Source organism: Gorilla gorilla, chromosome 3 (genome assembly GCF_029281585.2).
Source record: "Gorilla gorilla gorilla isolate KB3781 chromosome 3, NHGRI_mGorGor1-v2.1_pri, whole genome shotgun sequence".
Classification (NCBI taxonomy): Eukaryota; Metazoa; Chordata; class Mammalia; order Primates; family Hominidae; genus Gorilla; species Gorilla gorilla.
Genome location: NC_073227.2, coordinates 33,015,112 through 33,039,684, shown reverse-complemented (window position 1 = coordinate 33,039,684; position 24,573 = coordinate 33,015,112). Strand labels below are relative to the sequence as shown.

General features: G+C 43.3%; 1 protein-coding gene across 4 annotated transcripts in view; it reads left to right on the top strand.

Annotated features, from left to right (window-relative positions):
* CCDC149 (coiled-coil domain containing 149) overlaps positions 1–24,573 on the top strand; it is a 109,923-nt gene that overhangs the window by 55,390 nt on the left and 29,960 nt on the right. For all 4 annotated transcript variants that reach the window (XM_019025782.4, XM_063705219.1, XM_004038498.5 and 1 more), the window contains 4 exons: positions 7,469–7,576; positions 22,451–22,567; positions 23,322–23,494; positions 24,214–24,286. In XM_019025782.4, coding sequence (XP_018881327.1) covers positions 7,469–7,576; positions 22,451–22,567; positions 23,322–23,494; positions 24,214–24,286 — 471 coding nt within the window. The remainder of the gene's footprint in view (positions 1–7,468; positions 7,577–22,450; positions 22,568–23,321; positions 23,495–24,213; positions 24,287–24,573) is intronic.

Here is a 24,573-nt window from a genome sequence, read left to right as displayed (position 1 = left end):
TACTCTGCTGATAATTTCTTTTGCTCTGCAGAAGCTTTTTAGTTTAATTAAGTCCCATCTATTTATCTTTGTTTTTGTTGCATATGCTTTTGTATTCCTGGTCATGATGTATTTGCCTAAGCCAATGTCTAGAAGGGTTTTTCTGATGCTATCTTATAGAATTTTTGTGGTTTCAGGTCTTAGATTTAAGTCCTTCATCCATCTTGAGTTGGCTTTTGTATAAGGTGAGAGATGAGGATCCAATTTCATTCCTCTACGTGCGCCTTTCCAATTATCACAGCACCGTTTGTTGAATAGGGTGTCCTTTCTGTACCTTATGTTTTTGTTTTCTTTGTTGAAGATCAGTTAGCTGTAAGTATTTGACTTTATTTCTGGCTTCTCTATTCTGCTGCATTGATCTATGTCGCTGTTTTTGTATCAGTACCATGCTGTTTTGGTGACTATGGCCTAATGGTATAGTTTGAAGTCAGGTAGTGTGATGCCTCCAGAGTTGTCCTTTTTGCTTAGTTTTGCTTTGGCTATGCGGGCTCTTTTTGGGTTCCATATGAATGTTAGGATTGTCTTTTCTAGTTCTGTGAAGAATGATGATGGTACTTTAATGGGAATTGTGTTGAATTTATAGATTGCTTTTGGCAGTATGGTCATTTCACAATAGTGATTCTACCTATCTAAAAGCACGGGGTGTGTTTCTATTTGGTTGTGTTGTCTTTGATTTCTTTCAGTAGTACTTTGTAGTTTTCCTTATAGAGGTCTTTCATCTCCTTGGTTCGGCATATTTCAAAGTACTTTATTTTTTTGCAGTTTGTGAAAGGGTTGAGTTCTTGATTTGATTCTCAGCTTGACCACTGTTGGTATATAGCAGTGCTACTGATTTGTGTACATTGATTTTGTATCCTGAAACTTTACTGAATTCATGTATAAGATCTAGGAGCTTTTTGGAGGAGTCTTTAGGGTTTTCTAGGTATATGATCATATCATCGGCAAACAGCAGCAGTTTGACTTCCTCCTTACCGATTTGGATGCCTTTTCTTTCTCTTGTCTGATTGCTCTTGCTAGGACTTCCAGTACTATGTTAAATAGAAGTGGTGAAAGTGAGTATCTTTGTCTTGTTCCAGTTCTCAGGGGGAATGCTTTCAACTTTTCCGTGTTCAGCATAATGTTGGCTGTGGGTTTGTTATAGATAGCTTTTATTACCTTAAGGTATGTCCCTTCCGTGCAGATTTTGCTGAGGGTTTTAATCATGAAGGGATGCTCAAGGGGGTTACATTCTGATAAACCCATCGTAAATTGAAAACATTAAAAGTTGAAAATGCGTTTAGTACATCCACCCTACATCATAGCTTAGCTTAGCCTAGCCTACCTCAAATATGCTCAGAACACTTATATTAGTGTACGGTTGGGCAAAATCATCTAACATAAGACCTATTTTATAAAGTGTAATTTATTCCATACCGTACTGAAACCAAAAAACAGAATGGCTATGTACTCAAACTACAGTTTCTACTGTATGCCTATCTCTTTCACACCGTTGTAAAGTTGAAAGATCATAAGTTGAAGCATCGTTAAATCAGGGACTGTCCGTATTTTAAAATCTCCCATTGGTTCTTATAAGTTTAAAAAACATGTCACATCTGTAGCGTAAACCATTCTGACGTATTTTGCGGCATTTGTAGGGGAATTGGAACGGTGGTAGAGGCAAGAGCTAGAGTTCAGAGTGCAGCAGGGCTTAAAGAAATGCTGCAAGATAGCTGCCCTCTCCCATGTGGCTAACCTACCTCGGTGAGGATTCCTGCAAACAGTTGGGAAGAGGTTGGGGGTGAGATCCGACAGCTCTATCAATTTCCTGGTCTTTGCCTTCACAACAACTGTCAGTATTTGTAGTCATCATCCCTGTCCAGAGAGAATTTCCAGGGCCTCCCAGTTCCCACACCCGGGGCTGGCTTTGGTGAATTGCTTCTGCAGGCATCATTTATAATTGGGGATTGAGTTGTTCCTTGACAAAGGAAGGTGTTTCAGAATGGAAAGCTGTCATATCCTTTCGGCCTTGAATCTCTCCGCTGTGTTTTCATCAAATCTCTCTTCCCTCCCTTTCCCATCACAATTTTAATAAACTCCTAGCTAGAAAGAGTGACTTAAATATATGGATTCTACCACATATCCCACTATATTCAACATTCCACTATTATCAGAGCAAAAATGTCAACCTTTAATGTCGGCTCTCGCTTGATCTGAATATTTAAAAGAGGCTTCTTTTTAAACCTTTTTATGTTTTGCTATTTATGCTGCCTCCTGCCCCGAGAGATTTAGAGGAAAGAATCTCTTGGTTTTGTTTTCCTTCCCTGTGAAACCCAGTCTTAGGCAGGCTGCCACTTTTCCCTGACATTTCCTTTACATAGTGCTGTTATTCTAAACTGATGGTCACAGAGTCCTTCTCAGTAACGGTTAGACAAAGTGCTCTGCATAGCTGATAAATTATAAGCAGGCACCGTGTGTTAGCTTGATGGATTGTTATAGTGAATGTGTGTGAGTCATGGGTGTTATTTTTGGTCAAAAGAATCGTGTGAACTTTTCTCCTCTATTTTGAGCACTTTGAAATGTACTACTTTCTTTTTTTTTTGCTGTTCTTTAAGGTGTATGTCAAGGAATTAGGCACCATATCAGAATAGTCATTTTCTAGTTTTCAAAGTTATTGTTTTGGAGTTGAGGAGGTGGTGGAACTGAATAGAAAAGAATTGTATGTTGACAAGGAATCTAGCCTGTTAAAGGTAAAAGAAAATTACAGTCACCTGCTTTGAAGCAGTGGTGCCACCCCCACCCCACTGTACTCCAGGGGTCAAGTTTAGGGCTGGGGTAGATTTACAGTGAACTCACTTGGAGGATTGCAATTTTAATAAACCATTGTTTTGCAGCTAATGTAGAAATGCTGGCTCTTAGTAGATTTCTTTTCAGCCAGGCTCCAGAGTAAATAATTTTCAATAATCACATCACTAGGTCTCTAAATAACTTGTTTCCTAAAGCAGCCCTGCCCTCCGTCCTGGCCATCACTGGAATTATTGACTGATTTTTATACTGAGTGTCTTCTTTACTCTAGTTTCCATATCCCTAGGAAAACCATTTGAGCTCAATGCTTTTTAAAGTGAGGCCCAAGGACCAGGGCCAGGCTGCAACCTAATTGTTTCTGGTCCATGACAAGATACATACAGAAATTGAGAGTAAGTGTTCAGAAACTTTTATAGCAATTTGACAGCATGGTTTTATGTCTGTTGAATCTAATGATACACACTTGGGGTTTTATCTTCTTGTCTTCTTAAATTTATTTGCCTAGTAACTCATTTTTATTAGATTTTACAAAAGTATTGATCTATTATGGATTGAGAAAAGAGAACTCTTTTCCCACCAATAGATTGAGTTGTACTGGTTTACCCATACAGTAGCTACCAATGTAGCCACTGCAGTTACATTGGTCAGTGAATGTCAGGGTCTTCCTGCCCCCCAGAGACTAAGGAAATATTGATTTAAAAAGGGAAGCTTAGGGAGGTTGGAGATTTTTTTCCCTTGTCTTTTTTTACGTTTTCATTGTTGCCCTTACAGACATTTCTTTGGACCTCTCTTCTGCTAAATGAAGGTTTAGGTGAATTTTGCTGCATCTTCTCCAGATGGGGATGCTGAGATTCACCTGAATGTGCAGTTGGCAGCCAGCTCCCAGACCGAGCAAGCGCTGGGCTGCTCCTCCCACTGCTCCCCAGGGACAGTCACTGCTGCCCAGTGGCCTGGCCCTCCATCTGGTAGGGAGGGATTATGTTTGCTGCCAGGGAAAAGGATCAATGAGCTAATGTCTGGGGAATGTTCTGGAGTTCCATGGAGGAAAGGCAGAGGCCGCCCACATGTGACACCTTGAGCTAAGGAAGGAGAGCTGTGGATGGAGAGGGGGAACCAGGAAAAGAAAATCAAGAATTGAGTCATCTCTCAACTTCGCTGTAGTCCTTGTGGTCAGCCTGCTCTTGTGGCCTTGAGCTGCGCTTTCAAATGGAAGTTTTGAGATGTGATGGGGAGAGGGAGAGAGGGAAGCCTGTTTGCCTTTTCCCCTGTCTGGGACTTTTTCTCCAAGATATCTGCAAGGCTCTCTCTCTCTCCTTTTTCAAGTCTTGATGTAAATGTGGCCTTCTCAGTGAAACCTTCTGTGGCCCTTTCTTCCAACACATTCTATTCCCTTTGCCTGCTTTATTTTTCTCTGCAGCATGTTATCATCTAGCACACGGATTCATTATATATTCTATTGTAATATAATGTAGTTAATGTAATGTCACCCATTCAATGTCAGTTTCTAAGGGCAAGGGTTTTGTCTGTATTGTTTGCTGCTGTATCTCCAGGTCTAAAACAGTGCCAGGCAGATGCCAGGTTCCCAATAAATATTTGTCAGATAAATGAATGAACAAATAATCAACAATAAAGGGGCAGGATTGCAAAGGAGTCAGCTGTGTCCAAGGAGGCCTTCGCTGCATTTGCACAGCTCTGTTCACTGAGCGTTGGAGTAGGAGCCATGGAGTGGGCACAGTTGAGGGAGGTAACCCACCTTTAGTGAGCTCACACAGGATGCCAGGCACTATGGTAGGCATTCTTTGTTCATTATTTAAAGATCAAATAACTATGTGTTGCTAGCTCCGTCTTACAGATGGGAGACCCAAGAGATTAAGAAACTCCTGCCAGGTCACCCAACCCAGGAAGTGGCATGATCAGAATGCAGCCTCGTCTCTCTGATTCCTCCCATTCAGGGAAATTTCCAAAGGCAGTCATTTGTTCACAGTGTCTCATGTTTCTTTGCTTTCCTACCTACAAAATAGGTTTTGATTTTCCTCATCCATCAGTAAATTTTTGTCTTAGGAGAACAGAAATCTGGGAAAATTAGAACTCAAATATTACAAGATGGGAGCTTTGCAAATAGGGGGCTGAAAAATTTGATGGAGTTACTGAGTAATGTTCTCAAATAAGTGAGTAGAGATCAGGGCTTGATTAAATCCAGCCAAAGGGGATGAATGTTTTTCTTTTTTTTTTCTTTTTTTTTTTGAGACAGGAGTCTCTCTTTGTTGCCCAGGCTGGAGTTCAGTGGCACCATCTCAGCTCACTGAAGCCTCCACCATCTCCACCATCCCAGTTCAAGGGATTCTCCCACCTCAGCCTCCACTGTAGCTGGGACTCTAGGCATGTGCCACTACGCCTGGCTAATTTCTGTATTTTTTAGTAGAGACAGAGTTTCACCATGTTGGCTAGGCTGGTCTTGAACTCCTGACCTCAGGTGATCCACCCGTGTCGGCCTCCCGAAGGGCTGGGATTACAGGTGTGAGCCATGGCAGCCAGCCAGGGATGAATGATTTTCTATGCAAGTCTCCATGCCAGGCATTGGTTTCAGTCTTGGTACACTCTTATTATTCCTGATCTCTCCTAGGGAGAGTGCAACCTCCACGCTCAGCTTATTGCCTCTTATTTTAAAAATAGTTATGGAGCATCTACTAGGTGCTTGGGAGAGGTCAGTAGAGACAACGAAGTTCCTTGCCCTTCATGGAACTTATGTTTTAGTAAGGAGAGGGAGACAAGGAGTCAACAGTAAGCAATGAACCATGAAGTAAATGATAACAGATGGCAAGTGCTCCAGAAAAAAATTTAAGGTAGCACCGGGGAAGGTTTCAGTATTAAATCGATCGGTTAAGATGGACCCTGTTGAGACGGTGACCTTTGAGCAAGACTGAAGGAGGTGACAAAGTGAACCAAGAGGCTCTCTGGAGGGAGAGCATTCCAAACAGAGAGAATAGGGCCCTGGCACTGAAATAGGATCATGCCTGGTCTGTGTGGGGGACCACAGGGAGGTGAGCATGAGGTGGGGAGACCTAGTAGGTAAGACAACAGGATATCCCAACAAATGGGATACGGGAGGTCAGCCAACATGTAATCGTTATCTTCTTTTCCCTTTAATTCTCTTTTTAGTACCCACCATAGTTACATATTCCCCAAAGTATTAGCATTGAAGTCTTTGGAAATGTAGCCATTCCAGTCGGGTTAGTTCCCTAACCTCTCTGGATTTGGGTTTCTTCAGCTGCAGCAGGAAGGGATTCTTTCATATTAAGATCATCTCTAATATCCCTCGTTTGACTCTCCTTGAATGATTCCCCCTTCCAGGAGGCCTGTTTGGATTGCTTACTTGCTTCCTTCCCTCCTTTCTTCGTTCACTTATTCATCATGAGCTTTTAAAACACTTGTCGGTACCTGAGCACTGTCTGGAACAACGCACATGGAAGCAGAGGAAGCAGAAAGCAGAATCTCTGCCTTTCAGTAGCTTGCAGTCTCTTCCTGCTAAGGTTCAGTAAGAATGTGATAAGTCAGGTGAGAATTAGGGCAAGTCCATTAGCAAAGTAAGAATAGTATGGGAGAACAAGAAGCCATGTGAGCGAGGACTGTGAGTAAAAGACTCGAATAGGTAGCTAGATGGGCGGCCAGGAATCCCAGGTTCAGGAAATGTGGGTAAGGGGTGAGGATATGGTAAAAGGTGTCTGCATGCTCTGGGGAAAGGGACCATGAGGCTGTGAGATGGAGCCACACCAAAAGGGGAGGCTGGCTGATGAACTGGCCATGGAGACCGGAGGGACCTGGATCCCAACAGGAGGCAAATCTTAAGGAAAGGATGATGTCATGAAGATGGGAATGAAGGGTGATTATCCTGGCTATTTAGTACTATGTGAGGTAGAATAAGGAAATAAAGAAGGGGAAAACCAGCCCAGGAAACTGTTGCATTTCTTCTGGATCCTGATTTCAGAGATTGTTGCTCGTCACTGACCTCTTCTCTGGCCGCCCCCTAGAATTGTAATCAAAATTCTAGGCATTGAGGTCACACATGAAAGCTCATGAGACAACATATATTTGAAGAATAAGAAGCTATCCAAACAAGAAAATGAAACTTTTTCTATGTTGTTGGCCTGGCCCAAATTTTACAATTGAACCCTATGTCCTTTTTCCAGATTTTTAGTGATAAATTTTCTCTCTCTCTTTTTTTTTTTTTTTTTTTTTTTGAAATGGAGTCTTGCTCTGTCACCCAGGCTGGAGTGCAGTGGCACAATCTCAGCTTACTGCAACCTCCGCCTCCCGGGCTCAAGCAATTCTCCTGCCTCAGCCTCACAATTTTTTTTTTTGTTTAAGGCAAATAAGACTGTCTCTTCCATTGCTTGTTCAAGTACCCTCTGTGAGCCATTCTGTAAACAAAGAATATCTCCAAATTGAGGTTCATGGCCAACTTCATTTTCCTGCATGCCATTGTAGTGGTGTGATTCACACACTGGCTGCATTCATATATGTGTTTACTATAACGGGCTTTGTGTGGTTCAGCTGGGGTTAGACACCAGCATCCACAAGCCCAATGAAGCCCTGCATTTATCCACTCCTCCATTTCTGATTGTATTTCATAATGTGTTGATATTTCTAGGCTAATCTTGCACAACTATTGAGAGATTCTCAGGACCGAAATAAACATCTGGGAGAAGAAATTAAAGAACTTCAGCAAAGGCTTGGAGAAGTCCAGGGCGACAACAAGGTACTGTGAGTATTTACAGGGAAAAAGCTCTGCTGCAAAATTGTGCGTTCGAGGTTTATATATTACACATCGGAAAAATGTAATGCGGCATTTGTTGAAAAGTTTGTTATAGATTTTTAAATTTATAATGAAAATTCGTAGTTTAGCGTATCTTACCTTTTTACATTCCCTTTGTGTGTGTGCACGCATGTATATGTGTGTTTCTCAGTGGCTCTAAAATATTGCCACAACCCATTGTGCAAGTTTGATTATGTTCAACTTGGTGGTGAATAACACTGTGGTTGAGGGCAAAATAAAACCCAAATGTTATACTTTCGCCCTTATATACAAATAATGGATTTGTGGCTCAGATGATTTGGAATTATTCACATTCGGTTTTGAATTTTAAGTAGTCATCCTACTAATTATGTTCGCATAACCAATTTATTTTATTGCTAAATTTGGCAATTTGTATGGAACATTGCTCAAAATCCACTGCTTGGTATTAATCAAACTCCCCTGTTGGCAACGTTAATTATAAAATATGAACTCATAAACTCCCAACTAAATGTGTGCACTCTCTCTCCCAGCTGAAGCTATGAACAAAAGTACAACTGAGAAAGGAAAGAAAAACTACCCAAGTTTAATTCTGTCCTCCCAAATCATTTCCCGTTTTGCCAAGATTGATTCATTTCCAACTCCTTGCCAGAGGTGGCTTTTGCAACAGAGATGGCTTTGAAAGTGGACTCAAGAAGACTATAGTGTATGTGTGTGTGTGTGTGTGTGTGGTGTGTTGGAGGGGAGCAGTTCTTGGGGAAATGTTTTTAGATGTTACCAAATTGCTTGACAAATGATGGTGACTTTCATCATTGCTGGGAGTTGTTGGTTATTAGAAGGAGCCATTTTGAAAAATGCTCACTCTTTAAAATATGCATAGAATTGCCTGGGTCATCCAGAGAGCTCTTCCATAATAAGACTTCAGAGAGGATGCTGCATACTGCTGGCTTGAGAGTCCTGACTTGAGGGCATATAAACATCTAGTAAGCCTTCCTTACACAGCTTCTTCTCCACTTAACTGGCCTTAAATTTTTTTTAACCTCTTGGATTTAACATAAATTTGAAAACTTAGGCTTTACTATTCCTAGTCATGAAATAGAAGGTGGGAAAGAATGTCCAGGAAAGGCTCTGATTAACACTGGACAAGCTAATCTGGCCCCTCATGTGGTTTTATTCATCATTAAAAGGATTTAAGCTCCGTAACCTAGGTGTTTGGTCAATAATTAAAGGACAGACCTTCTTACTCACTTCCTCAAGTGATAGCAGCAGGGCAAGATTTTCTAGAGAATAAAACAAAATGTATGCAATAGTTTTCTTTAAGCCCATGAAAATACTAGAGGAGTTTATAAACCCATGAAATACTGAAACATATTTAAGATGTGACTTTTGGATCTGTGACTCTTCTTGACTGACTGATAACATATTTTTTCTATTTTATTTCTTTTTTTTTTCCTGAGCTGCTCCTCCCCTCAACTTTCCTAAATATGCTCCTGTCTCATCTTTTGGTCACTTTCAATTCTTTTGCCTTTTAGGTATGAGAATTTTAGGAATTGACGTTTGCAACTGACAGTTCATGGAAACAAAGAGAGAGCAGCCAGGCGTGGTGGCACGCGCTTGTAGTCCCAGCTACTCAGGAGGCTGAGGCCGGAGGATTGTTTGAGCCCAGGAGGTTGAGGCTGCAGAGAACCATGATCATGCCAATGCACTCTAGCATGGATGACAGAGTGAGACCCCATCTCTTTCAAAAAGAAAGAAAAGAAAGGGAGGGCATGTGTGTGAGTGTGTTACTGTGTGTGAGAGAGCATGTTTATGTGTGTAACACTGAGCACAGGTGGTCACAGTCTGAACTTTCTGATCTGCATGCTCTCTGAGTCTTTATTCCAGTACCTGGGCACATTTATCAAACTTTGTCTTCTCACCTTAGGTTTAGAATTTAGTGACTGCTATTCATGGCCTGTAAAGAAATTTGCCTGCCAAAAGGGGCAGGGGAAGATGTTCTATTGTTCAGCAGACCTCCCCATTTCAGTATCTGGCCTCTCTCCCTAAAAAAAAAAGTCTAACTGCAGTAAGCCCCAGAGATTCCATTTATTCTCATTTGCCTCTAAAGTTACAGGGCTGGTTTATTTTCAGGCTCATGTGAGTCATGATCATCCTTCCCCCAACCCCCACCGGAGGCCAGATTACTCATTCCATAATGGCACCAGGCTTTCTTGAGAACCTCAGAAGCCCCCGTTCCCAGGTAACTGTGACTATGTGGTAGAGAATGAGTTAAACCTTCAAATTTTTTTGAATTAATTATGGCACTTTCTACTCCAACTCTTCCATCACTTTCTGCATTCAGTTCTACCTCCTGGTGCCTAGGCCTCCATGATCATGGTGTGCTAGGCCCCCATGATCTGACCCCTACTGATTTCTGCAGCCACATCCTTGCTCCTGGTCACCCCTTACTTGAGCCCTAGAGCACTAATTTCAGCCCCTTTGCTGTGCTACACTGCCTGTGGCCACAGGACCTTTGTGCCTGCTGTTTGCTCAATCTGGAATACTCTTCCCCTTTACCTCCCCTGCAAGCTTCTGCTCCTCTCCCAGGTCATAAGTCAAATGCAGCCTTCTCCAGCTCTTAGGTGTCAGTCCCGTGCAACCTGCAATGTCCTGCTCTGCCCCTCTGCTTCTCACTTGTGTGGCACCGCCAGCCCCAAGGGCAAGCTCTTTGAGGGCCGAATTTCCATCTGTATCCTATAAATTAGCATTCTTAGTTCTTGATAGGTAGGTATTATATAATCTCTATTGAAGGAATGGAATGGAATAAATGAATGAGTGAAATGAATGAATAAAGGGAACAAAAAGAAGAGCAAAATGATTCAAGGAAGAGGAAGAGAAAAAGAAAAAAAAAAGTATGCAAGAAATAAACAGACCAACTACCATCTGGTTGTCATCAGTACTTTGTGGAGTAAGAAGTAGTTTAGAAATTTGGAGAAAGGAACCAGAAAAGCAAACTGTCCCAACAGAGGGGGTACTAACCCCAGATACATGTATTTGAGAAGCTTCTGTGGAGAGAGCAGAGGGTCAGTTGCTGAGCCTTGGGGGACAAGGGATAAGTGTCCTGCTCCTTGACTGGTTCAAGTCTGTTAAGTTCAAGAATACTTAATAATTGCTGTTTTTGGACGCCTAACTCTGAGGCCAAACAGCAGGGCTGATGGCGTCATTTTATGAGTGGCTGTTAAAGTGGAAGATTTTTATCTCTGAGTTGCCGTTTTAACTGATGACCCTTATCTATATTTTGGGAAGCCCAGATTCTAGATGTTAAGTACGTTTGAAAAACAAGGTGATAGGAAATTACTTGCCTTGGATATTTTAGGGTAGACTAATTTTTCCATTTGTTCAGCTAGAGCCTTGTAACCCTATGGGCCATAAAGCATTTCCAAATAGCCTCCTGAAAGATTTGTTGCCACCCTGGCTTCCAAGCAGCTTAGCTCTCACATGGGGCAGGGGGCAGCGTTCTTGTGCCAATATGGGTGTCCTGTGATGGGGGGCCTGTGTGATTGATTACCTCCTGCTATCTCTGTCCAGTGCGCAGGAATTTCTCAGGCTCCCAAACTAACACAAACTTCCAAGCCAAACCAGATGAGAGATGTGAAAAGGGAAACCTACCGGATACCCTCCCCTTCCTTAAAAATTACAGTTCTTAAAGATTAACAAGGTTAGAGGAGCCCTCTGGGAAAAGGAGGGCTCACAAAGCCACGCATTACCCTTGAAAAGCTTTGCACGTTGCCCAGGGCTCTCAGAGTGTCAGTCTATAAGGAATGAGGAAAGACTCAGGCAGTGCTGGGGCCACAGAGACAGTGGCAGCTCCCCTCGGCCTGCCGCAGAGGTTAGCCTGCTTCCTCTTCTGGGCATTAAGAAAAGAGTGGATTCAGGAAAAGGGGATCAGGAGGAAAAAAGGGGTCTTGGAGAATTTAAGGATTAGTAGGTCAAACAGCAGAACTAGCAGAGGACATTGGAATCACAAAGACAGCAGTCCTTCCTTATCTGGGGGATACTTCCCAAGACCCCCAGTGGATGCCTGAAACCTGGGTTAGTGCAGCTCTCGGTTGCCATCAATCAGAGCCCATTTCTCTTCATGTCTTCTACCTACGAATGTAATGCCTTTTCCATCTTCACTGAGCACTTATGCACTGTGGCTGTAGCTTTTGTAGTTTGAGGTGCAGCAGCAAAACTAGCACAGATTTCTCTTTCCTTCTTGACAATTTCATGGATAGAAGATTGGTTCTTATTGCAGATCTTAGCAACCTCAGCATATGATTTTTTTTTTCCTTAAGTCGAGAACTTTCACCTTTTCACTTAAAAGAAGCAGTATGTGGCTTCTCTTTGGCATGTCCAAGTTGCCAGCATCACTGCTCTTGTGTTTGGGGTCATTATTTATTGTATTTATTTGTTTATTTTTTTGAGATGGAGTCTCGCTCTGTTGCCAGGCTGGAGTGTAGTGGTGCAATCTGTGTTTGGGGTCATTATTTTTTATTTTATTTTATTTTATTTATTTATTTATTTATTTATTTATTTATTTATTTATTTGAGATGGAGTCTCACTCTGTCACCAGGCTGGAGCGCAGTGGTGCAATCTCAGCTCACTGCAACCTCCACCTCCCGGGTTCAAGCGATTCTCCTGCCTCAGCCTCCTGAGTAGCTGGGACTACAGGCACGCGCCACCACGCCCAGCTAATTTTTATAGTTTTAGTAGAGACGGAGATTCACCATGTTAGCCAGGATGGTCTCGATCTCTTGACCTCATGATCCACCCACCTCGGCCTCCCAAAGTGCTGGGATTACAGGTGTTAGCACTGTGCCTGGCCGGGGCATTATTAAGTAAAATAAGGGTTCCTTAAACACAAGCACTGCAATACTGTGACAGTTGACCTGATACCTGAAATGGCTACTCAGTGACTAAGGGGTGGGTAGCGTAGACAGCATGGACCCTGGACAAAGGAAGGATTTGTATCTCTCCAGCAGGGCCAGGTGGGACAGACTGGGACACGAGATTTCATCATGCTACTCAGAATGGCATGCGATATAAATCTTATGAATTTTTTATTTCTGGGATTTTCCATTTAATATTTCCAGACCACGGTTGACCGCAGGTAACTGATACCAAGGATTAGGGGGACTACTGTACCCTGAGGTGTGCTCCTGAACCAGCTCTCTGAAAGAAGCCTGACTTGTAACATTTTGCCAATGTCTGTGTGATAAATACTGGTACCATGACAAATGTCAGGTTACCAAAGTGAAGTCACTGAACTTGGAAATATTTGGACTCTAGGAAAAGATAGCTCCAGCCTGTCTCTGTGAAGTGGAGCAGTGTAGTGCAGCCCAAGAGGTCCACCTTTTAAGATTGTCAGACCCAGGTTTATGTTCTCGTTCTGCCAGTTATTGTCTGTGGCCTTCGGCAAGTCAGTTTTCTCTCCAGGCCTCAGTTTCCTCATCTGTAAAGTGGCAATAATAATGCCTCTCATCGAATTGTTTAATCATTTATTCACCACATCATTTATTCGCCACATAACTGGGGACTTCCTACATGCTAATTAACATTCTAGCAGCTGAGGACACATCAAAGCAGCTGAGGACACATCAAAGAATAAGAAAGACAGGGTACTAGCTCCCATGGTACTGATATTCTAGTTGGGGAGTAGATAATAAGAAAATAAAATAGGTAAGTAATTTCATCAGACAGTGCTTAGTCTGAGAAGAAAAGAGAACAGGACGATGAGATTTAATGATTTAGGGATGGACTTGCATGCAATATCGTTTGTAAAGGGTGTTGCATGGTGCATAACACCTAGCAAGCACTTAACAGAGGGTAAGTGTTGCTGTTGTCTTTAGCATAACATGCACCCATATTGACTTAGAATCCACTTGTGCAAGAATTCCACCAGAAATCTTAAGATCTTCCTCTCTATTGATCAGCTATTTCCAGTGAACTAGATATGTCCCCCCAAGTAGAGACAATGATCGTGGTGAGACACCTGGCATGTGGCAGATGGATCCCCAAAAGTCAGCCCTCCTAATCACCAGCCTCGACTTCGCCAGCATCAAGCGTTATTGCTTTGGTGCCAAGCCCCTGGGAACTTGCTTGCATTTTGTGTGCTCCTTGTGGAATAAGCACCTAATAGGATATGCCAGAAGCGGCAATTCATGTTCCCACTGGGACAGATGGCAGTTGGTCTTCTTGTCTGTTTACTTTAAAGATTATGGTACTTTCATGCAGAGGACCAATAATACAGTGCGATGTATTCAAAAGCAAGGAAGTTTGCGGTAGGCAAATGCTCCTACCAATGTCACACATTTACACTTCCTGGGCCCCTGCTGGCAAATTTAAATTTAGCTGTTGTGATATTGCATAAACACAGGGTTTTGCCCTTAATAATGAGCTTTATGTTATACCAGCTGAAGGTCTTTAGGTACCTCTGTTTTATCTGTCATTAGTGCCATGAAATGATAGAGACCTTCTGTGAACATAACTCTATTGACATGGGACTTTTGGATGAATTTGGTGAGCAAACCAATTAAGATACAGCTACAAGCCAATAAAGACAGACCAATGAGTGTGCACGTGACTAATTAAAGTACACTTCGTTAAAAAGGAGTGCTCAGCTGTGGATGTTTGTCATGGTCCAGGATGAGGGATCAGAGAGCTCTTCGGAAGCTGGTTCACTTTATGCTTCAAAGGGAGCAGAGAGATGTCCTAGCCTGCAAGAAACTGAAGTGAAGATGGCACTCTAATGAAAAGCTCTCACCTTGGGGCACTATAGAAATTAATTATGAGGAATTACAATGAGTGAGAAGGGCCCTTCACCGCACCCCACCTCCCAGCCCTATCATGTCTTGCTCTACTTGGGATCTTGATTATGAACTATAGGCAATGCTCAGCGAGTCCAGCAAGCGGCCAGTCTAGTTCAGCAGTCTCTAATGTTTTATTCGTAAGTGAATTGGATACACTTGGTCTTCAGATACCTTATTTGAGCCTGTCATGGCTTACATGAGCTCATAGTCTGGGTAGACCACGTGACCAAAACAGCATGGTTTTCAGATATTCATCCCATAGACTGTGGACATAATTACACCTCCTAGTGGAGAACTGATTCTGAAAGATATCTCTGCCCAAGACTTATTTTATCATACACCATATCCAAATTACACACTAAAATGAAAATAAATCAGAGCTTCTTTAAAACTGCTTGATGGGACACTAAAGATTTTGGCTCTGGGAGCAACATGTGCTGAACTATCTGACAGTGATTCAGGGGCTCCTTAGCTGTGTGATCTTGGGACAATTGCTTGACTTCTTCGTGCCTTAGTTGTTCTCATCTGTACAATGGGGATAGCAGTAGTACTTGCCTCATGGAGGCTGGTTCGGTGCAATTCATTTCAACATGTATTTGTTGAGGACAGACTGGTCTAGGGCTAACAGCAAACAATATCAATGAGTCCCTGCTCCCATGGGGGTTTCGTTCTAGTGGGGGCAGATGGACAGTAAGCAAATAAATCATATTTCACAGATTCCAAGATGCACAGTTTTTCACATTTGGACATCTCTGATACAGTCGGTATTGTGTAGTTACGACTGGCACTTTTTATTCTTTTTAGAGGTGCACAGTGGTGGCTCTTAAAGTTGATGGAGTCTTATATTTGATGAACTGCGGTATAATATGTCAGGAGGTGATACGTGCTAAGTAAAAAACTAAAGCAGGATAAGGGGCTAGAGAGTGCAGCCCAGGTGGGACAGGGATGCTGTTTGTATCAGGTGGTCAGGGAAGGCCCTCCGTGCATGTGCGTGACACAGAGCCCTGAAGGAAGTGTGGTGGGAAGGGTCAGATATAGGGACATGGGGTGTGAAGTCCAAAGACCCTGTGAGGGGAGCGAGCTTAGGGTGTCAGGGGCTTGGTGCGGGAAGACATGCAGTTTGCCTTTTGTGAGGATTAAATAAAGAAAGTTCTATAAAGCACTTGACATAGAGCACATTCTCCAGGGGAGCTGCTGTGCAGGTATTGTTGCCACCGTTGTGAAAAGAGGCAGCGCAGCATAGACCTCAGAGCCCTGAACTGCCAGGGCTCAATTCCTGACTGCCATTTATAAGATTTGTGACATAGGCGAGTTCCTCCACCTCTCTATGTCTCAGCTTCTCATGCGCAAATAAGGATAGCAACAATACCTGCCAAGGGTGCTTAGTGGACTTAAATGGGTGAATGGGGATCAGCACCTAGGATAGTGCATAGCATGGCACATTAGTGCTAAGTGTTACCTGGCCAAAAGCTTTGGGCCCAGGGCACTGTGGCCCACTGATTTTTATTTTTATTTTATTTTATTTTATTTTATTTTATTTTGAGATGGAGTCTTGCTCTGTCACCCAGGCTGGAGTGCAGTATGTGATCTCGGCTCACTGCAACCTCCGCTTCCCGGGTTCAAGCAATTCAACTGCCTCAGCCTCCTGAGTAGCTGGGACTACAGGTGCACGCCACCATGCCCAGTTAGTTTTTGTATTTTTAGTTGAGACGGAGTTTTACCATGTTGGCCAGGCTGTCCTCGACCTCCTGACCTCAAGTGATCCACCTGTCTCAGCCTCCCAAAGTGCTGGGATTACAGGCATCAGCCACCACGCCTGGCCCGGCCCATTGATTTGTACATGGTTCCCAGTGGGCCACAGTGCCCTCAACCTGAAGCTTTTGGCCAGTTAACACTGGCCTCAGAGCCATGTGCCAACCTCTCAGGGGGTTCTCGCTACTGTAAAGAGGAGATGACAATGTCTGCCTCTGAGAGTTGTGGGGAGCACAGAATGAGGGCTTCCTATTTAATAGATCTAAGAAGTATTTGAGGACGGGCTATGGTTAGCCAGACATGGTTGTGGAGGACAAGGTGTTTCAGTGCATATGACAAGCAAGGTTCATGCCATGATGGAGCTGAAGTGGGGTAGACACAAGCAGATGAACGCGATTATTTCTGGTAAGTATGATGAAGACAGAGAGGCAGGGCAGTGTGGATTGAGAGTGGCTTGGGGATGAATGCCTCTAGTGATAATGTGCAGAGAAGGCTTCTCAGAGAGGGGAGATTTGATCTGACCTGAATGAGACAAAAGAAGCTGGTTCTGGACAGACCTGTGAGTGGGCTCTTCCAAAGGCAGAGGAAGTGCAAAGGCCCAGGGACAGACATGAGAGTGGCATGTTTCGGACAAGGGAGGGAAGCCGTCATGGCTGGAGCACAGACATAGGGGGATGGTTAGAAATGGGGTCAGGAGGCAGGTGGGAGCAGGTCATATTGTGCCTCTTCAGCCCTAGTAGAGGCTCTGTGCGGATCTCAGTGCTGTGAAGAGCCACTTGGGGGTATCTGTCAGTGGTGTAAGGAAAGCTGCTAGCACACTGCTCGCTTGGACTACATTGGGAGCTTGTTAACTGGGAGACATCCGTATACACACTAATGAGTGTGTGCGTGATGATCTCCAGGGTAGGAGGATGAAAACTACTGTTTTGATGTGCTTTGTTTTAAGTGACAAATTATTTTGTTTGAAACTAAAACTGGAATGTCATATAAATCTAGGAATTTGGACTCTGGTGTACACAATAGGTGGCCCACTTGGAGCCTTTTTAATCTCTCATGTCCAGTTTTTTTGAAGGTATTTGCAAAAGGTCAGGGGGCATTTGGAGAGGATGTGGAGGAAACTAACAGGAAAAGTAAAGAAATAATAGGCAGGGTCTTGTTTTTGAGTTGCCCAGCACAGCGCCACTCCAGATGAATGTTTAATAAATGCCTTTTGGTGCTGACCTCTCCCCAGGTGTGCTATCTGCAGCAGTACACGGGGACTGGGGGCAAGAAAGGGCTAGCATCCACTTCCTGTTAATAATTCTTTCATCTGACCCTCTCGATAGCTCTGGCAAATTGACAGCTACTGTGTAAGAATTGTGACTATACAAACTGTAACTGGGGATTGCACTTTGAAAGCTCATGAAGTTACATGGACAGTGATCATTGCATTGTATCTTCCTATTGTGGTAAAGTGATCTCCACAGATGGAATTGTGCAGTGCACAGCCTGGGCAGCCATACATGGCTGTCCTGTCTGCAAGATAGATTTTATCCATTTTTTTTTTAAACAAGTCACATGTAGCCCACCAGGGTTAGAAGCTTGCCAAGGGCACATAGCTAGGATTAGCAGAAGCTGGATCTGAACGGAGATGACACCTGGAAAATAGCTGCTGCTGCACCTGGCTGCCTCTCACTGTTGGGTAAAACAGATTCAGGTAAATGAAAATAGGATGAGGTAGAGAATGTTGAGGACTGTGAGAGACAAAGGCTAAGAAGAGATCAAGGAAGGAGCAAGTCATTCTGACTTGGGAGGCCTGGGCAGGCTTCATGGAGGACAGACTGATCAGGCCCTTGGCAGAGTTGGGGACAGGACACCCAGAAGCCATTTTACCACTTTGTTTTGCAGCCATGTCCCTCAGCCACTTCCCAGCTGCAGCTGCACCTCATCCGCAAGCTGACGACTCACACCCATAATTCATTCATAAACATTTATTTCTATCTAAATCAGCAACTGAATGCGTCTATTGGTGGCGGCGCGGGTGCTGTGCAAGGCACTGATCCACTTTGTGGGTTGGCCCAGGGAGGCTGGCTGTGCAGTTTTGATGGCCCTGTTTGAGGAAATTAAGTGCCCTGAGCAGTTGCTTCATAGCCATTTTCCAAGGTGGAAAATCAACATCATTTGCCTGCACTACATAGATAAGATTGGCTCGGGAGCTCTGCTTTCTCCAGCTTAGAAGAAAGGTGGGACTTCCCTCGTGGGCTTCTGTGTGGGGAAACATACATGGAGGAGGATGATGATGATAATTACAATAATCACAAGAGCCCCTAACATTTATTATTTACTTATTAAACACATTATATGCTCCAGGGCCTGTGCTAAGTATCGAAGAGAAGTCCCATCTTTTCTTACTTAGGGTTAGGTTCTGAAGTCAGCATGTAAGAGGCAGAAACTTGTATGTAGCCAGAATTCCCCCTGATGGTCCTTTGAAATGGTCCAAAACTTGCATGATGTATATATGCTTTGGAATAGCGGTATTATGTAAAAATAGAATAGTGTGACTTTGCATAAATATATTATCAGTCACTGTCACCCCTCACTCTCCAGCAGGGATATTGAGCATAGGAATTGGGAGAATCACCCAACGTTTTGGTTTATTTCTCTCTCATCCTCTCTTTCCTCCTCTTTTTAATCCCCAGACTCATATATATGACTATTTGAACTCCCCTGAGTTCAGTGTTCATTTAACTCAACCCCACTCTCTCACTTCATGCCTACAGCACTTCTCTGAGGCTACACTTTTACTGCTGTGTTTTTACAGAGAAGGATACTGAGACTCCAGGAAGTTCAGACAAGTCCTGAGGTTGCACAGCTCACAGACTGTGGGGCCAGGATGCAGGCCCTAGGTGGGCCAACTCCAGTGCACACCAGCTGTCAGCTCGGAAGGCAGGAGCCTTCTCCCTGGGGCTCTGCCATCTCCTCTGCGGTGACGTCCTTAGACCCCCTCAGCTGACTGCACTTAAGCTTCAGACACAACAAATGATCCAGCTATTACCAACTTGGGCCTCACTTTTAAAAATAAGTGTTTCAACCAGTCCAGCCCTGAGATTTAACAGCCGATATTGTATGCACATTAAACACCAAATGATTGTTAACATATTTATTGAAGCTTAACAGGCATCCAGTATATAAAAGATGACTCTCATATGGCTGTCAGACCTCAATAAACATGTTTAATAATTAATTGGCATTAAGCAAACATAATTGCGCAATTCTAAATTAAGTGCTCAGTGAAGCATATTGGGAATGGAAAACCACAGTGTTTTGTAACTTAAAGTTCAGGCTGTCAGTATGGCTTTTCATAGACCAAGAAAAATACCCTGCTTTTGAAGACACGACCTGAGCCTCCTGTTGGCCTCATACTGAAAGGCAGGAGTTTTCTTGTTCCTAGACCCTCAGATCTGATAGACATTGTTTTGTTTGGCTTGTCGTTTGCCTTCCTGTGTATCCACTTTTGGAGTTCTGATGTCCCAAGCCAAGAGTTGTGTGATGTGATAGAGTTTTTGCATATCAGCTTTCAGTGGAATTACCAGTTTTGCTACAAATTTGTTCTGTGAAGTCACTGCCAACTACTGGATTAGTGAATACTGAACCATTGCTCCTAGAAGACATGCAGGGTTAGGTTCCTGTAAGCCTCTGGTCACAACATTTTTGTCAACTGATCAATCATAACCTTGTTTTATGTGTGTCTCTGTTTAACATCACCTTATTTGACATATACAGTTAATTCATGAACATTGAACTGAGTTCAACAGCACTGTCACTCATGCCTGGAGGAAGTTTCTCTAACACATATTGTCTCCATAAGGCACTTCACAGCCTTCTTGCACTGATAACACTAAGTGCAAGCACATCCAGCACTTTGGCACTATGCGTGGGAGCCACGTGAAACAGCAAAGTCACCAGTGAAAAGCACAAAAATGTGACAAATGTGGTGGCACTCACTAGATCATGAAAAGGACATTTGTTTACAATCCAAGGGCTGAAACAAGAAGGCAGAATGTGGCCTTGTTTGACCTCCGTGGGAACGTGTGTGTCGGGTGACTGTAATTTTTTGCCACTCTCTGCATGTCTGACAATGACCATGAAAGCACTGCAAATATTGATTTTGGGGTTAAAAATAAATTTCAGCAAGTAGGCAGATTCACAAATACAGAATCCATGGATAATGAGGATCGCTTATAACCAGATTCCAGCAAGTGCAGCCATCTGCACATCTAAGCGTCCTGCATCTTTTGCCTGCCTTTGCACGGTCTGTTCCACCTGCCTGGGACACTGTCCACCCAGTCCCAATGGTGCTTTTGCTCTTGGTAGGGACACAGTAAATATTTGTTGAGTTCAACTGAGTAGTTTTCAAATAAGGACCCAAAGTAAGTGTCATTTGAAAATGCACTTTTCTTTAGTCATCATTTCTTTCAAAGTTCCTTGCTGTTATTTATTATTTCAATTTAGTTAATATTCTCCCTTGGCTTAAATTAACTTCCTATCTCTCACCTGCCCATAAATCCTTCAGAGACTCTGAAAATTAAGCCATTTTCTCGACTGGCAACGAATCCCTTAAGATTCATGCAGGAACAAGGAAGAGATTGTCCCCCACAGGCACTCCTGGCTGGGTTGGATCTGTGTGACAGTGAAAAACTGTCCCCAGGTTCCCATTCATATATGAAACCCATCCACATCTGCCCTACGGGGAGGTGTGGAATCAGACTTAAAACCTCCATAAAAGAAACACTGGAAAGTGCTGCCATAACCTTTGAAAGTCACTCTTCAGTGGCAATCCTTGGAGTTGTGATGGGCAGGTAGGGGATGCTCTGAGACCACTGGGGTCTTCTTGGGCCTCTCACACAGTTTCCATTGCAGCCCCACCTGGAAGGTTTGGAGCTGCAGGTGGGTCTTGGCTCTGGAGTCCAGGAAGGCTATGGGTTCTGCAGGGATCTTTTGGAAAATTATGTTTTGGAAGACTGCAATTTTATTCCTGAGGATATTAAAACATAAATAAAGGCATATTATGAAATTCATGCAGTGAATGAATATTTTAAAAGTTAGAAAGTAAAGGCCGGGCACGGTGGCTTATGCCTGTAATCCCAGCACTTTGGGAGGCTGAGGCAGGCAGATCACAAGGTCAGGAGATCGAGACCATCCTGGCTAACATGGTGAAACCCCGTCTCTACTAAAAATACAAAAAATTAACTGGGCGTGGTGGTGGGCGCCTGTAGTCCCACCTACTCGGGAGCCTGAGGCAGGAGGATGGCGTGAACCCAGGAGGCGGAGCTTACAGTGAGCCAAGATCGTGCCACTGCACTCCAGCCTGGGCGACAGAGCGAGACTCCGTCTCAAAAAAAAAAAAAAAAAAGTTAGAAAGTAAAAAGCAGATAGCAGCAGTCTCACCATCACCGAAATACACACATTTTTAATATTTGGTTGCATTTGGTCATTTTCTCTCTCTCTCTCTCTCTCTTTCTCTGTGTGTGTGTGAGAGAGAGAGAGAGTTCTTAGTATAATTTTGGTCATACTGCATAGAAACATTAGTATTCTTTTTTCCCCCACTTAACATGGCATCATAGACATGTTATCTGGTGTTACCTAGTTCACATAAGCCTCATTTCAGACAGCTGCAAATTAGCCACTTGGTTGGTTGCACTGTAGTTTGCTAAACATTCCACTATTGTTAGACATTGTTTCTAGTTTTTTTTTTGTTTTTTTTTAAACTCTTTAAATAACAGTGCAATCTATTTTTTCATTTTTTCCTAAAGTTAGCAGTCTGGGATTATTCTTAGCCCAGATTTTCAAAACTAGAGTTACTGGATCATTGGGTAGGGACACTTTTAAGGCTCTTGATAATGTCACCTCATTGTTATGAGTGTGGGAGAGTTCCCATCTCAGCAGATCTTCCAGCATTGGGTTATCATTTTTGAATCTTCGCTAAATTTTGATGGGAACCAGAGTTTGTTTCCTCCCAGTGGCAGTGCTCCACCAGACATCCAGCTTAGAGTGCCCAGGCCTTAAACAGTGTGTGCATGTGTACACTAACTACAATCTATATTTTTAATTTTTTAAAAAATGGATGATACTGGCAAGTAATTTCTTTGTTTTGTGCTTTCTCCAGTATTTCTTGAAAGTATCTTATCTTCCAAAAGTTTCTTAGTGTCCTTTGGTTTTTATTTGGATCTGTTTATTCTCTGTCCCTTTTTCTTTTTCTACCAATGGAAAATGCAGCTCTTGAGGATGACGATTGCCAAACAAAGGCTCGGAGACGAAGAAATCGGCGTGCGACACTTTGCAGCCCATGAGCGTGAAGACTTGGTGCAGCAGCTAGAGCGAGCTAAGGAACAGGTTCTCACTAACATCTATTCAGAGTGGGGGATGCATTTGCACAGCTGGACACAACACAAACAAGAGTGGACTGTGCCCCTCGTTTCTCAGAGTATGGGGTGCCTGGGATGCACGTTGAATGCTTTTACTTCCTCAGCACTGCACTAGGGTCCCAAGCTGACTCTTGGGTTTCTGGCCTCCAGCAGGCAGGTCTGCTCCCTGCTATTGGGTACCATTGTTCTGAACACAACAAGAAACTTTCCTCCTAGCCAGGATAGACAGGGAGAGAACAACACGTGACAAACTGGCCTTACTTTGCAAGTTTCTGCTAAAATGCTGAGCAGTGCCTCTTAGGCAAAATCTCAACAAGTGCAGAGCCCTAGTTAGGTAACAACTAAGAGAGCCTAAAGTTCATTTTCTTCCTCTTACTAACTGAAGAGCAGAACAAGATTACAGGTCTAGAGTGGATTTGAAAAAGTATGGATTTGTAAGACACTGGCAGCTGCAGGGCATCCTGAAGTTGGCAAGGGTTCAGTTCTGGTTTTCTAAGCTGCTGCACCTCTCCTATCTTAAATATAATGAATGTCTGGCAGGAAGTCATCCCTCACTTTTAGCTGTTATTGTATTTCAGTGTGTGGCGCTTATGGCTTTAGGGCATGCGGGTAGTGTTAATAAACTCTCTAAAAATCAGTCAACCAAGTGGGAGGCTCCATCTCTGGCCATAAAGCCGGAGCCTGAGGAACATCTTGAGTAAGGGCTCTCCCTGTGGTTTTAGATTGAGTCTCTGGAGCACGACCTGCAGGCTTCTGTGGATGAGCTTCAGGATGTTAAAGAAGAACGGTCTTCCTACCAGGACAAAGTGGAGAGGCTCAACCAGGAGCTGAACCATATCCTGAGTGGGCACGAGAACCGCATCATTGACGTGGACGCCCTGTGTATGGAGAACAGGCAAGTGGCCAGGCCCAGGCCTGTGCGTAGGAGGAAGGCTGGCTCTGCACAGGCGTGCAGGCTGGGAGTTATTTGCAGCCTTATTTATTTTGGAGAAAATTGCCTTACAAGTGAAAAGAAACTCACTCCCCCAAAATGATGACATCAATGCCATGTATTAGTTGCAAAAGTGAAAAAGGAAAGCAACCCACACCTACACAGTGCACACATCTCCCTTCTCTTTCCCTACACCTTCCTTGGTAGGTTGAGAAGGGCGAGGAACCCATGAGAGATGCTCGTTATTGCCATCAAGGAGAAAGAAAAGAATAAGAAAATAAATTGAGAAATTCCCTTAGCCGTTTCTTTTCCCTGAGGCAAATTTCAGTGTGTGTGTGTCTAACTTAATGTTATGTCTGGTGTCGCCTCTCCCTGCCTCTCTTCCCAGTGGAATCATCTTAATGAGAATTATGTGAAAACTGTGTTGATATCCCTTAGGGAATCTCTGCGAGGGCTGTTTTAAAGTGGGGTGTCTGTGATTTGGGCATGTTTGACCTTGATTGCATTCATTTAAGGAAAGGTCACAAAGATGCACGTGTTTCTCCTCTCTGGTGAGCAGGCAAGGTGTTATGTGTAAAAGATAGCTCTTCTGGCAAGTGGTTTTTGTTTTTTCCCCTTATACTTCAGTGTGTGTTTTTTATTTAGCCCTTAAACACTTCCTAGTTTTATGTATTCTTTTTCAGGTACCTTCAAGAGAGATTAAAGCAACTCCATGAAGAGGTCAACCTCTTGAAATCAAACATTGCCAAATACAAGGTAGCAAAATCATGATGACAGTGATGGTGATTGACTATTGTGCATCTAAACGTCATTCTATTTTAATTCCCTTTTACGTGCCAAAGATATTTTAGTACTTGCCTGCCCTCCCAGATAGAGTCTAATAAGAGCTTTAACTGGGGTAACAAGTACAAATTAAAATCCCAAACAACAAACAAAACCAAAGCAGCTTTTCGCAAGAGCTCCTTCTGTGGCTGTTATCTGAGCAAGGCATGCCCACTCAGGATGTGTTAGCGCCTGGTATAGCCTCTCCACTAGAATCTGGA